General features: G+C 29.1%; 2 protein-coding genes and 1 pseudogene across 2 annotated transcripts; 1 reads left to right on the plus strand and 2 right to left on the minus strand.

Annotated features, from left to right (window-relative positions):
- Positions 1 to 3,764: 3,764 nt before the first annotated feature.
- On the plus strand, positions 3,765 to 4,249 carry LOC113860106. The gene has a single exon (XM_027492758.1). It carries the CDS (start codon positions 3,780 to 3,782, stop codon positions 4,200 to 4,202), a length of 423 nt encoding a protein of 140 aa, XP_027348559.1. The 5' UTR covers positions 3,765 to 3,779; the 3' UTR covers positions 4,203 to 4,249.
- A 2,227-nt stretch (positions 4,250 to 6,476) lies between these two features.
- LOC113859718 lies at positions 6,477 to 7,100 on the minus strand (annotated as a pseudogene).
- Positions 7,101 to 10,207: 3,107 nt separating this feature from the next.
- On the minus strand, positions 10,208 to 12,769 carry LOC113858812. Its single transcript, XM_027491573.1, has 5 exons — positions 12,490 to 12,769; positions 12,085 to 12,182; positions 11,170 to 11,259; positions 10,642 to 11,081; positions 10,208 to 10,467 (listed from the first exon to the last, which is right to left on the minus strand). Exons 1-4 carry the CDS (start codon positions 12,647 to 12,649, stop codon positions 10,686 to 10,688), a joined length of 744 nt encoding a protein of 247 aa, XP_027347374.1. The 5' UTR covers positions 12,650 to 12,769; the 3' UTR covers positions 10,208 to 10,467; positions 10,642 to 10,685.
- Positions 12,770 to 14,735: the final 1,966 nt, after the last annotated feature.

The raw sequence follows: 14,735 nt of genomic DNA on the forward strand, positions 1-14,735 counted from the left end.
ATAACGATTAAAAATATGATTTGTTCTTACTGATAATATATTATCAACCTTATTCTTAGTTTGCGGTTCCAATTTTTTTAATTATAAAAATAAGGCTGTATTTGATTTTAATTTAAAATATATTGAAAGGCCGCGTTAAGAATAATAGTTAAACAATTTGAAAAAAAAATTAATTAAAAAATTATATTAATATAATTAAAAATATGAAAAATAATATTTTTATTTTTATTTCTTTAACTAATATTTTAGAAAATTGGTTAATATTTATTTATTTTAAATAAAGACTAAATCTATCATTACTTAATTATTTTGTATTTTTTAATTTCAAATTTAAAAAACTATATGTGAACTAATAATAACAAAACTTAAACTAATATATTGTATGAATTATGTGGGACGTGAGTTTTGTTAAGTTATACACAATCATTACAGGCAGAGGATAAGACTTAAAATTCCATTATATGTGAACTTTACGAAAAATAATGAGAAAAACTTTGGACCCATTAATCATTTTAGTTCATCAACCTTCATTCTCCCATTCATTAAGGATTAGTTTGCACACTTCTTGACATACGTGAGAACTGTTATCGGCTTTGCTTTGGCATGCATAAACAGGGACGATAATGTAATGAAGCATTCAAATTTATACTAAGCAAAATAAAAAGACTTATTAATTTGTGTTTATATTTACATAATTTTAGCGTTGATGTTCAAATTTAGAGAAATGTTAAACAACAGAATTTTTTTAGATGACTTAAAATTTATTAAAAATTATAAAAGTAACATGAGTCTTTCTCTTTTTCACTCTTAATTTAATTATTTTGTTTTTTTATAATTTTTAATGAATTTTAACTAATAATTAATAATGTATCAAAAAGAATGTGTTAAAAAAATCATTTTTTTATTCAAACTTCAGGCTTGGAGTTTTTTTCAATAATAAACAACTTCTATTGAATATGTTATAAAATTTTAAATGAAAATCCATATGACATTATTTAATTAAAGAACTTGACGAGAAGAATATAAAAAACTTGATTTAAGTATTTATGAACATTGGTAATTGGACTTGTTACTCGTATTTTAATTAAACGTATCTTTTTATAAATTAATAAAAAAAATTAAAATAAAATTTATAAAATAAAAATATAGCATTTATAACTCAATTAAAAAACCAAACATGTTTTGAATTTTAGTTATAAAATATAATATGAAAGATCTATTAACATGTCAAATTTGATTATATTAATATCTTAATTTTTTTAAACAAATTTTGGCATGCAAAAACTGTCTTTGATTCTCATTGGAGCTAAGATCTTTGATGAATTACAGAGATACTAGTAATTAATTAAAATTTCACTTTGCCAAACATAAAGCAATCTCAATTTGGAAGCACAGTGTTTCTCTTCCAATTACTTTAGATAGATCTTTTAATTACAAGATTCCAACAATATGCATGGAAGTGTGAAAGAAACAGAAGTAGATGAGCAATTACTTATCCCATGTGAAGAGATGCCCCATTTGGCTGGCAATTGCTACACGTAAGACCCTTAAACAGATGAACAACTCTTATGCTAAAAGGGACCATATACAATGCTTCAAGAATAAATGGTGTCAATGTCTTGTGCTGTAACATTGCTTCACTATCCTTCGTCTTCACGTGAGATTTCATTACCTTATCCAATGCCACATAAATTTCCCTTACCTCTTAAATTCTGGTCACATTCATTGTAGTTAGCCACAAAGATGAATTTCCATCTACATTTGTTTAGGTTTGCATGACATTTACGTTTCAACGTTTTGACTACTTTTTGGTTTTCTTTACGCTAGTTCGAATAATTTTAGTTAATGCATTTAGTTTTCCACTAATTAATTATATAATTTGGAGACTATAAATTGCTTCCATGTAAAAACATATGATAATAATTAAGGTTTGATTTTGCATAAAAAAAAAAGCTACTTCTCGTTGTAAAGTCAACTGGGACAACATTAAAATTGAGTTTAGTTTAAAGTTGAAAAAAAATAATTTTGATAAGATGTTGAAAATATTCAAAATACGTGCATAAATTAACATGAACTATGTTTATATATACACTGTGAAACCAACAAAATACATGAATTTGTTGCTTTTAAAATAAAATCATCTAATAAATAAGAAGAATTTTAATCCTATTTTCATTGGAATGTATATTTTGTATTAGAAAATACAAAAACAATTCTTTAACTATAAAACAATGATCCCTTAAAATGCAGTATAAATTCATTATTCAAAGAGGATTGCTTACTTGCTACAGTTTAAATACAATATCCAATGACAAATGGTTTTTCTCTCTCTATTTTTTTTAAGAAAAAATTCAATGTTTGGTGGAACTGAAATACAATTGTTAAATAGAGGAATTGAAAACATGTTTGACTAAATTTAATTGGTTGCAACACATTGACCCTCACAGCTATGCAAGTGGAATGCATGAGATTGATGTTAACTTTGTTGTGTGGTGCTATCAATCAGATGTACCGCTTTTTGAGCAGTGATTAGAGGGCATCAATTTCGAGCTTATTATCACTTAATTTTGGGAATTATTGGACTAATCCCATGTTCTGTTATATTGAAATATGGCATATAATAAAGTTCAAATGTTACTTTCCTGATAATAAATGATTCAAGCTTTTATATCTTTTGAGAATTGAAACTAACTTAATCTTTAAATAATTTATTATTTCTTTAAAATAACACATTTCGTTTTTATTTTTTAAAATAAATTTATATTGTTTTAAATCAATAATATTTATTTTTATAATTTTAAATATATTTATTTAACAGTTTTATTTTTTTCAAGAGACAGAAAAAGAAACGGTAAATTTAATAAAAAAATTTAAATAACTACATGAATAAAGAGCCAATTATTCACAATAACACCAGATGTCTCATAATATAAAGCTTATCTATTTTAGTCACATCAAAGTTAGTTAAATAATTGATTATATATATATGATCAATGAAAATATCTCAACTTTTTAGGAGAAAATTTTAAACCCGCTTAATAACAACACCAATGAAAGGTAGCACCGTTACCATTAATTAACGAGATGGATAGCTTTCATATATCTGTCCAATAATAATCATTCTATAGCTAGCTTTCACTTCAAGTCAATGACAGATCATTTAGTATAATAAAAATTGTTATAAAAACATTGTCACAAATTGATTATGAAAATTTCAGAAAACTTGAAATATTTTTATTATTTTTTTATACTTATCTCAATTTAAAACATATGATGCATAACGATAAAAATTCTTATTAGTTAAATTCAAATTATTTGATTTAAATTAAAATCATTAGAACTTTTTTTTTGCTAAAAAACCAAAAAAAAACTTTATTATATAACTTTTTGAATTTTGCAATTCTTTAAAATGAAGAAAGTCATAACTTATTCATTATTAATTTAAAATTAATTGTGATAATAAAATACTTCAATTCAAATTAATCTCAATTTTTTATTCAAACATGAATTATGCTTACGGTAAGAGACGCGGCTTAGATCAGTAGTAAAATATTCATGCATATAGTATGAAACGAATGAGCATGGGAAAAGCATAATTGAATGGTGATGATGATGGAATCAAGCAAGAGAATCCCCACTTCTTTATATCCATTACCCGGCGCAACAACCGGATACCCCATGTGCTTCCTCTTCCCCACTCTCTATTTATGGTTCACCTTTGGATCACACACTCTCCCATATCTTATTTTTGTTATTGGGTTAAAAGCTTCGTTATTAACATGGGAAACTGTTTGAGAAACAACAAAATATCATCCCAAGATCATGATAGCTATGAAGCTTCAGTAATTGAAGCAAGGGATGAGCTAAGAAAGACATGTCCATTGTCCAAGTTAGAAACACCAAGGAAGGAACAAAGCATGAAGAAGGTAAGGTTCAAGTTACAAAATGATATTGATGAAGGTGATAGAGGGAGTCATGGTGATTCTAGGAGTGGGTCTGTGAGGATTAGGCTGGTGATGACCCAGGAAGAGTTGAAGAGGATGTTGAGCTGCAAGGATGATGCAAAGCACACTACACTTGAGCAATTACTAGGTGCTGTGAAGTTGAGAGGAGGAAGAATTTCAGGGGTTGGTGAACATGAACATGATGGGGGCATAAATTCTTGGAGGCCAGCTTTAGAGAGCATTCCGGAGAATTATTGATTAATAAATTTGATGTAATATTTTTTTGGTTAACAATCCCTCTGTGTAAACAATGACATTTTTTTTTTATTTGATGTAGGAGTATGTATTAAACTCCACATCAATGATGTAGTTTCAATTTTACTTGAGAATAGAAATGTAGTCAAAGCTTGTGAAATTTGGCTAGAATGGTTCTCTGTACTTGATGAAATGACTAATTTTGTGTAGATGAAATTATTTCCCGCCCTTGGAATATTAAGAAATAAGAACCATTGTATTCTGTAATTTCCTGTCCTTGGAAAAGTTTACCTTTATTACATGCATTTATAACCATCAACAGAAACATGATTAATAATTCTGCCTAAAGATGACAAAATAAATTTTCAAGGGAAAGAGAGTCACCATAATTCCTCAAACAATCATATTTTACTGTATTAATTATAATCGTAACTTCTTGTTGATGTCTAATGAGATTTCATCTCCTTTATTCTCTTTCCAGTAAAAAAAATCACGTGTCTTTATAATCATCATCATGGTTATCATTATTATCATCGTAACATTCTTCACTCAGGTTATACTTTTTTTGTTGGAAAATAAAACACAAATACTTTGATTTCATCATTTCACGTTAAAATATATATATAAGTGTATATATATTTTAATGATTTTTTTTATATTGAAATCATGTTAAAACTTTTTAACATGTTTTCAAATAAACACAAAATATAAAAACATTGGTGATTTTCAACTGTAATAATTGTTTTCTAGAATTAGTTGGTCGGTAAAAATGGAAAGTGAATTAATGATTATCATCGTAACATTCTTTAATCACATAATATTTTTTTTTTGTTGAAAAATAAAATACAAGTATTTTCAAGAAACATGGCTCAAAAAATAATAAAATTAAAATAAAAGAAATGTAACTTGTATTAATACAAATGAGTGAAAAGATTTTTTTTTTTTTATTACAAGAGAAACTAGAAGATTTATATAGGCCATAGAACCAACTAAACTAATCTCTAACAGCTCCCTGCAAGCTAGAAGTGCTACACTTCAAGCTTAGGATGAACAACATTGATGACCATCACAAATCATGTTGTCGAATTAAATAATCTTAAATTAAATTTCATATAATAAAAACGAAATTATTCGGATACAAATATGAATTGAAATAAGAAGAAAAATAATAAAAAATAAAAATAGAATAGAGATGGAAAATGATGTCACAATCATAAAATTGATAAGCTAAAGAACGATCACCACAAGAATCTTGACCTCTTGATAAGATTAAAGAAAATTGGTTCACTTAAGAGCTTATAATCACCTCTTACCAGAGTGTTCAAGCTCAATTTGTATTCAAAACTAATTAAAAGTATGTTTACAAGAACTTATATATATCTAATACTTATAAACTAATTCTAACACAAATCCTAATTAGGCTTCTTGTACTAACAAGTCTAAATTCAAATAAACTAAATAAAATAACAATATTTTATCCTAAATAAAAACTCAAAATAAGTAATAACTAATATTAAAATAAATAAACTAGACATAATAATTAAATCCTAATAAAACTCATTAGAGTTCAAATTTTCTAAGCATATGTAATTAACTATCTTAAGCTTTTCTAACTCCAAATTAAGCTTTCTTTCAATTAGAACAACAACCATCTTTTCTAAATCTCCATTTATTTTCTTTGCCTTTACCCTTGTTGTCCTTGAAGTTTTTTCAATACCTTTAAGTCTTTGTTTTCAATGAACATTTCTTGATTCTCATCAAACACAAATGCATAAGACAAGTAAAAAAATCAGAAATACATTAGCCAAAGAAAAAAAATAAAGGTTAGTACCAATAAGCCTGTAATATGATCAAAGCTAGAATACTAGATAGAAATGAGTTTCAACACTTAAACCATCCAGCAAAAACAATAAAAATCAATGCTTAACCATCCAAAGAAGAAGCCTTCATCAACATTGACTTAACCACTAAAGAAGAAAGATCATGATTAACCACAGTAAGGCAGAAGTTGAAACTAAACGCTTAACCATCTAAAGAAAAAGCTATTATCATTATAAATTTAACCACCGTAACAAAGGTAGAAGCTAAAAATATCATAACTTGACCACCAAATAGAAGTGATACCTCAACACTTAATCCCTTGAAAGAAAATCACTTGAAAGAAGTCCAAAAATTAAGCCAAACAAGACTAAAACAATAACAAAATAATAGGAGCAAACCGTTACATTTGTCGATCTTCACGAATGTAAGAGAAATTTAAAAAAAAAAAAAACTTGATCAAACGGCTTGTGAGCCACATTTTATCTCACTACACCAGATAAAAACCACCAACAACAAAAAAAAAAATCTTCGGCCGAACAAAATTGTTAGGAATTTCTTCAAATCTCTTCCAAAACCAATATTATGCAAAACATCAAATCCTCGGTTGATTTCAATTCTCAATGCAGACGCAACTTGAAGGAATGGCTCCTTAGGAAGATGAACTTCCGGAATGCGAGGTTGAGATTTGTGGATAAAAGTACGGAAATTGGACCACAAGAACAGAATAACAAGCAGCAGCATTAAAATGTGACAGACTAGAGTAAGAAGGTGATATTCAAGCAACTCAAAAAAAGACCCAAACAGCAGTGGCTCCCCCAAGCACACCAGCAGATTTTTTCTTGTTCCTCCACAACAAAACGTCAGCAGGTTTTCTAGCGCCCAAAACGGAATGAATGGGCTTCTCCCCGCCAAAAAAGGTGAAAAATCTTATCCTTAGCGGATGAAGTAACATTTTTTTTTTTTGGAGTCGGAATAGGAAGAAGAGGAAGAAGAATCGTGACCGTGAAGCTTCTCGCTAATCTTGTCCAATGACGATTCGTCGCCGCCGGTGGTGACGATGCTTTCCGGTTGGTCGGCCATTGACCCCTAAATTCGAAGATCAGAAAAAAAAAAAAAAAAAAACTTTAACCCTTGAACTTTGATTTCGGAGTGAGGAAATGGAAGGAGCTCTCGTTCTTTCTTTCATTGAATGTGAGTGATAGGGTCGGAGACGCATCGGCGAAACAGGGAAAGAGCGTGTCTTGTTGACGAGGGAGTTAAGGTTGAGGGTAATGGATATAGTGGAGAGATGCCATGAAGGAAAAGGTCTTCTTGGTCGCAGAAGTGTTTCTTGGTGCTGGGTTGGCCGGAGGAAGAAGAAGATGGCGGTGATCGGCGTTTTATGGAGTTGTTGATAATGGTGCACAGTGGTGACGATGGTGGGAGGGGGTGACAATCTCCGAACTCAAAATTTCTGAAGAAAAAAGCAAAACAAAAAAAAAAGGAAATATTTAGGCACAAAACAGGATAAACAAATATAGAGTGTGAGATTCTCTCTCTATTGAGAATGCAGTAGAATCATAAGCTTATGGTGGGTATCATGAATCTGATATCAAGTGAAGACACATATTTCAAGAAAAATAATAGAATTAAAATAAAATATATATAAATTTGTATTAATATGAATGAGTGAAAAAAAAAATTTATTACAAGAAAAAATAAAAAGCTTATATAGTACATAAAATTAACTAACTATTAATAAATTTAACTAATCTCTAAACATAGCTCAGAAAAAATAATAAAATTAAAATAGAAAAAAATGTAAACTTGTATTAATATGAATGAGTGAAAAGTTTTTTTTTTATTATTACAAGAGAAAAAGGCTTATATAGTCTATAGAATTAATTAATTACTAAGAGACTTAACTAATTTCTAACAAATATTTTAATTTTATCATTTCACGTTAAAATATATATAAATTTAATGATTTTTTTTATTAAAATTATGTTAAAATTTTTAACATATTTTCAAATAATACAAAATATGAAACATGAGTGATTTTCAACTGTAATAATTATTTTCTAGAATTAGTTGGTCAGTGAAAATGGAAAGGAACTGTGAGGCCCGACCTATGACTTTGGCTGTACATGCACTAATGGTACAAAGAAAGTTCACCTAAATCTTAATTATGCACGATCAAAAGCATTGAAGGGAATGGTACTGTTATTTTCAGGTATATCAAAAGGTGGTTGATGCAACTTGAGATCAACACATATAACGTCTATTTGAAGAGAAATTTTTGTATGCTCCCGACTAATCAATATAACATTTGAAATAGTATTAAAAAATTGCTTGAGTTGTTAAGTGTTGATTAATCGAAACTATTTATAGTTTTGAATCATACAATTTTTTAAAAAAACTTTTTAACTTATACGCTAGTAGCATAAAAGCAATGTCATTAATTTATAAGGAATAGTGCAAGCAATCCTAAATATATATATATAGGATGATGAATAATATGAAAAATTATAATTATACTCTTATTAAGTTTAATAAAATTTTATTTGATACTCCTCTATTTTTTACCATACACAAACTTCTTAATTTATTTAATTATATAATACTGTATTTCTTTCTCGATTATACAAAATATTTTTTTGATTTTTTATGCAATGCTGAGTCAAAAAATGTTAAAACGTTGTAATAAAAAATATCGAACAAAATTTTATTAAAAACCAAAGAATATGAATGTAATTTGCTCTAAATAATAAATGACATTACCAGCGTGCTCGGGGTAAAGTGAACTTCACTTCGTTATCAAGATGTAATTCCTCAAAACATAAATTATTGATTGAGTAGTCACAAAGGGGTACCAAATGCGAGGGCAGTTGAGGTAGTTTCACAAGTAGAAACATTCAAAGCAAAGACAAAAAATAATTATCAATAATGATTGATATTAATTGCTTCAGTAACTAGGAGCGACCTAGGCAACGTTAAGGCAGGCAGAGAATGCTGGTATATTATCATTATGCAATTATATTTAGTGTGAGTAAAAGTGACAGTCGAGAATGTTTCGACAGTACAACCTGAATTATTGAGCTGTTGGTTGACTTGCTACTAGTGGCATTATACATAACACAGCCCATGGATTTTTTTGAGAGATTTAACTTTTCTAAATTAAGGAGATTTGTAAAATAAAATTAAAAAAAGAGTCTGTCATCATTAATTTGAATTAAAATATTTTATAAATATTGTTAATTTAAATAAATGGTAGATGGATTTTGATTTTCTATCTTAATACAGCTTTACTTTAGACAATCCTTTTTTTTCTTTTTGGTTTCAGCACATTCCAAGGATCAAAGTCACAAGAGCATAAGAAAAAGAGAACCAAACTATTTATAGAATATATTATTATTTCCTAAATATGGTACTTGGGCACAAATCACGAATGCTTGTTGTATCACCCATATAAGATTGGGCTGAAGCCCCGACTGCATTTTTAAGAGTTGTTGTAACCATTAATAGTTACCCGGAATTAGAGGAATTTGATGAGTAAACTTCATCCCTAGGGTTTTTAAGAGATTATCCCGTTTATAAAATTTTATTTTATTCTGTTGTTTCCTATGCCAAGACTTTTAATTTTCGACCAAACTAAACTATTTTATGTGATCCAGTATCACGAATGCTTGCTTTTTGCCCTGTGTGCCTATAAGGCTGGAGACTAGTCAGAACGGTTTGTTTGCGTTAACGTTCCGGCGCACACCATGAAACCACGATAAAACTTTTCCCAATCACACAAACCTCATCGAATGGTGCCGGTGACGTCTCCACTAAGAAATCACCGCGACAATGGACCTTCGTAAAATCGTGAGTCATGCTTTCAGTTTTGTTTTTTTATTTTTATCGTTGAAGAAGGTCGTGGTAATTCATACCTTCAGGTCATACTTCGATAACTCCACTGACCAATTAATCTTCCGCTCCGCAAGTTCTGTAGAGATGATTGGAAGAATTCATGCCACAGATATGCAACCAACAACGCTGACTATTTTTTTGTTTAGAGCAACGCAAGTTGCAAATCCTTTTTGGTTTTCCTTCTGATTACTCTCTACCCCAAGTTTACTTTAAATTTCATTCATATTTCTTCCCAAATATAAGAATAAGAAGCAATGAATAATGCCCTGAATCGGATAAGTGATGGTGTAATTAAGAGTCACCAAAACTCAAATGCATTTATTAAATGCAACAGTTAGTTATATGCAATTTGAGGGGGCTGCAAAATACATCACAGAAATGCAACAGGCAAAATAGATGTAGTTATACTCAGCACCAAACACGAACTTGTGCCTGAATTGTAATTATTTAATCGATCATACATAACTACAAAAATGCAAATTCACATCGCTTAATGAAGTTCCTTATGACAGACATAGGGATGTATGCCTCCAAGGTCGAATTAAGCAAGTTCCACCTGAAAATGCAATGGTATACACTAATCCAAGGTTAGAAAAAGGTCCTGAAGCATATTTCTGAAAAGCAAAATAGATGGCTCAAACCCATGCAAACATTGATTGAAGAGCACGCTTGGCTCTAGAATTTGCGACCCTTAAAAACTAAACATGAATCAAGGCAGAACTTAATTTACCTCAGGTTCCATTGTACTGTTCAGGTACCAGTCGTTGACTCAAATCATAAGAACAAATGACGAATTGCACTATACAGATGATAGGACACGGCTAAGGCAGAAATCTCAATGGCAAGTAGGTTGAGTTTTGATGAATAAAATATGAACTGGTAGAAAGAATCATAGGTGAGGCTAATCAAACCCATTTTCATATATATCATATAAAAAAGTAAAATGACGGCAGCCAGGAAAGCTCCAGCAATTCTATTGAAAATTGAAAGAGTTGATGAAAGCTGGGGCTGATAAAGAGGAAGATGAGGAGATAATGGACGAAAACCAGATGACTGTGTCTCACTGGTTTTACTTGGGATGCTACTCATAAAACGTTGATGTCCTATCATTCCCAAAGTGTCAGCTTCCACACACCTCTGAAAACTTCTAGACATCATGGCATTGACTCCCTAATGAAATGTAAATATCATCAGCTGCGTAACAGAAATCAAATAGACTCAACTCAATCACAGAAAAACTTATGATATAGGCACTCACCAATGGCATTGTACCCTGTGCACCCCACACTCTAGTGCCAAGTATAGCTTTAGCCAGCATATTGGTGTCCAGTGCAGGAGCCTTGTACCTCTGCCATAAGAAAAATTCCACGGGAATTAGAAACTGAACAAACCACATTCTCGGGTATAATGGAATGCAATGGTTCAATTTTTGGTTTTAGAAAAAGGTAAGGTAAAAAAGATAGAATTGTATATGAGGCAAAATGATACTTTGGATTTACTTCAACACACAGGCCAGCCACTGTGTCATGAAAGGAGGATGTAGCACTAAACCTAAAGATAACAAACAGTTCACAGCTCTGTCTAGCCTTGACAAAATACATGTTTGTGATGCTTGCAACAAGAAATTGCTATAATCTATCGAATAGGAAAGACTTGATATAAATCATATAATACGCAGATGAAAAAGTGCGGAATTCCAGTTCCAGCTGATAGTAAGGATTATTTGCTTCCTTTTTTCTAATTAGATAACAATCACGTAAATCAGACTGCATTAGTTTAGGTAATCTACATCTAAAGTACATCTCTTAAGTTTAGGCAGTCTGGGGGTCTAGCTCTGTTGAGAGGAGAAATTTTCTCCATCCTTTTCAGCTCCTAATTTCATTTCCTCAACAGAGCTAACTATTTTCGATCGATATATCCTGAATACAAACATCAATAGAAGAAAAACCTTTTCCTCAAACTTCACGAAATCAAAAGCTAGTAAGCATCATGTCCAAGGTTAAGCAAAAGATTATTTTCTAAATGACAAGAAGCACCGGTCAAACAATTTAGATGTTACATTACACGTGCAATCATACATTTCACTCCACAAAGTAAAGTGCCGTTAAAATTTTGAAATCTCTTTCATCAGCGAGAACAAATAGCACATGCCAGCGAAGAGAAAGGCGCATACCAAATCACTGATCGCATTAGAATCACTGGCAGTGCCAAGCTTATTCACTGGATCTTTGGAAAGACCGGTCAATTTTTCACCGGAGGAATTTTCCTTCGCTGAAATGGCACAGGCGTCAAAAGAAATAAGCAATCAGAGCAAAAAAAACCTCAGCACCAGCTATTACAAACACAATTAGGTCTATAGACACTACAAATCACACGATTCCTTCAAAAAAATTAATTAATAAAATCTACAATTAAAAAAAAAAAAACTGATCCATAACCTATTTATTTCTTTTCGTTCAACATGTCTCGCTATGAGAATGGAAATGAATATACCGTTATGGATCGGTCAAATAAGAAGCAACGAATAACGGAATCGAATGAAAAAATTCGAAAAAAGCTAGAGCGAACAGCGAAGTACCGGAAGGGAAAGTGGTGGTGTTGTGGTGGAAGATATGATAGAGGGGAGAGAGTGCTCCGATCTGAGGCGGAGAGGTGCGATGAATGGAGGAGAAGGCTCTAGAAAGAGAGGAAGAGGAAGAGAGGAGCTTAGCCTTTGAAGATCGGAGAAGGCAAGACATGGTGAATGAGAAATGGGGGTAGTGTTTGCGTTGCCTGGTAATAACGACTAACGAGACGAGAGAGGAGAAAGCGACTGGTAAAATCGAGAGCTACGAAAATGGGGAATTTGGGTTTGGGCGTGTGTTGGGTGAATGTTAAGAAGTACGGCTACGTGCCACGTCACGATGCTCGGATTTCCGACGCACGCTTCCACTCTTCGCTCTCCCTTGTCCGTTCTCTCACAAGTAAATATATAAAATATTTTAAATAAAATTCTTACATATTATGATGATAAAATATAAAAAAATTGAATTCAATTTAATAATTAAAAAATATATTTGATACTTTTATTAAAAATATAAAATTATTTTAATTAACTAACACTTAAAAATTATGGTAAATTTGATTTTACAACAATTTGTATTATATGTACTATTTCAAATATTTATTTTTAGTGAGTTATGATTAAAAATTAAAATATATTAAAGATAAAAATATCAACGTAATAATTTATACATTATTTAAACTTATAAAATATAAAATTTAAATTATATTACATTCAATTTCGCTACTTCAGAATATTTTGAGAATAAAAATTTAAAAAATGGTTAATATAATAACTAATAATAATTTACCTAAATCAAAAAATAAATTTTGAATTTAAAAATTCATTATTATTTTAATGATTATTTATATTTAATATATAAGTAAATATTTAAATTTATAGTGTATAATAAGTTTTAAATTTTTATATTTTTAAACATTTAAGTCTAATGTCAACTTTCAATTTATTTTATGATAAAAAAATTGAAAGAAATAACATTTGCTTCCTTTCCTTGTTTGAATATTTTTTTTAGATATTTAATAATAATATATAAAATAAAAAGAAATGTGTGAATAATTAAAATATTGTGTCAATTAATTTATTTTTATTTTTTATTTTATTTTTTATCCTTGTAATTATTATTGTTATTCTATATGCCAAAAAAATAAATATATTTCTTAAAATAGTTTTAAATTTGATTAACACTATTTATATCATAAGGATTTAATGCTAACTTTAATTCTATAGAAGAGTAAATTCATTTAAATAATAATAAATTTTTTGACAAGCTTTAAAATACATATTTTCTAAAACATGTTTTTAAAATTTAAAATAATTCTTTTAAAAAAATTTAAAATACTTTTCTTTGTATTAATCTAATAAAAAAGTTCAACACCAAACTTTTATCATAAACACACAAAAAAAACCTTATTTTCATATTTAAAATATTTTTAAATAAAAAATTCACAAAAATATTTTATGCTTCAAAATTTATTTATGACTTCTTACATAGCTAGGATATAGTTTATACTTTTTATTTTCAATAAAAAGTATCTCATCAACTAATTGGATATTCTCTTTGTTCCATTAGCACAAACTTTCCTATGGAATTGTGATAATTTCTTTTCATGTCTAGCAACAAAGTTTGTAGGACGATAGAAATTTTTATAAGGATAATGTTATAATTAGAGTATATTTGTTTTTGTTTTTTTTTAAATTTCTTTTTAAAAATAAAAGATAAGTATTAAAATCTCTTTAAAAATAAAAGATAAATATATTAAAAAAACTCTTTAAAAATGAAAATAAACATCCTCTTTGGCTCTTGGTTTTTAGCTTAAGTATGGTTTTTTTTGTTATTTTTCCTTCTTCTAGTTCCTAAGTAAGTTTCTTGTTCAAATTATTTGTATTTATTGTTATTGTTATTCTTTTTCATGTTTTTTGTTCTTATTTTGTTCTATTTGTTTCTAGTTCTTCTATTGTTCTTGTTTTGCATGTTTGATTTTTTTTTTTTTTGTATTTTTTTGTTCTTTTTTTTTCCTTACATGATCTTTGTTTCATGTTTCTTCTTCTACCCTATCTTCTTGTTTATTATTTTTGCACGTTTAATATTTTTTGTCTTCTTTCTTCTCGTCTACATGATATTTTTGTTCTTGTTATTCTTTTTTCTTGCTCTAAATGATATTTCTTGCAAATTTTCTTCCTTTTCTCTTATCTTGCATGTGTGATGCTTATTTTACTTCTTGTTTCTTGTTTTTCATTATTTTCTTGTTCTTGTGCACATT

This window comes from Abrus precatorius, unplaced genomic scaffold (assembly GCF_003935025.1).
Source record: "Abrus precatorius isolate BTA unplaced genomic scaffold, Abrus_2018 Scaffold2, whole genome shotgun sequence".
In the NCBI taxonomy this organism is placed as follows: domain Eukaryota; kingdom Viridiplantae; phylum Streptophyta; class Magnoliopsida; order Fabales; family Fabaceae; genus Abrus; species Abrus precatorius.

Bases quoted from the DNA above. Each gene is read 5' to 3' on its own strand.
- LOC113860106 (XM_027492758.1), top strand. From the start codon at position 3,780: ATGGGAAACTGTTTGAGAAACAACAAAATATCATCCCAAGATCATGAT.
- LOC113858812 (XM_027491573.1), bottom strand. From the start codon at position 12,649: ATGTCTTGCCTTCTCCGATCTTCAAAGGCTAAGCTCCTCTCTTCCTCT. The intron at 11,260-12,084 runs GTATGCGCCTTT...TTCTTATGGCAG, and splicing joins CTAATGCGATCAGTGATTTG to AGGTACAAGGCTCCTGCACT. The intron at 11,082-11,169 runs GTGAGTGCCTAT...ACATTTCATTAG, and splicing joins CACAGGGTACAATGCCATTG to GGAGTCAATGCCATGATGTC.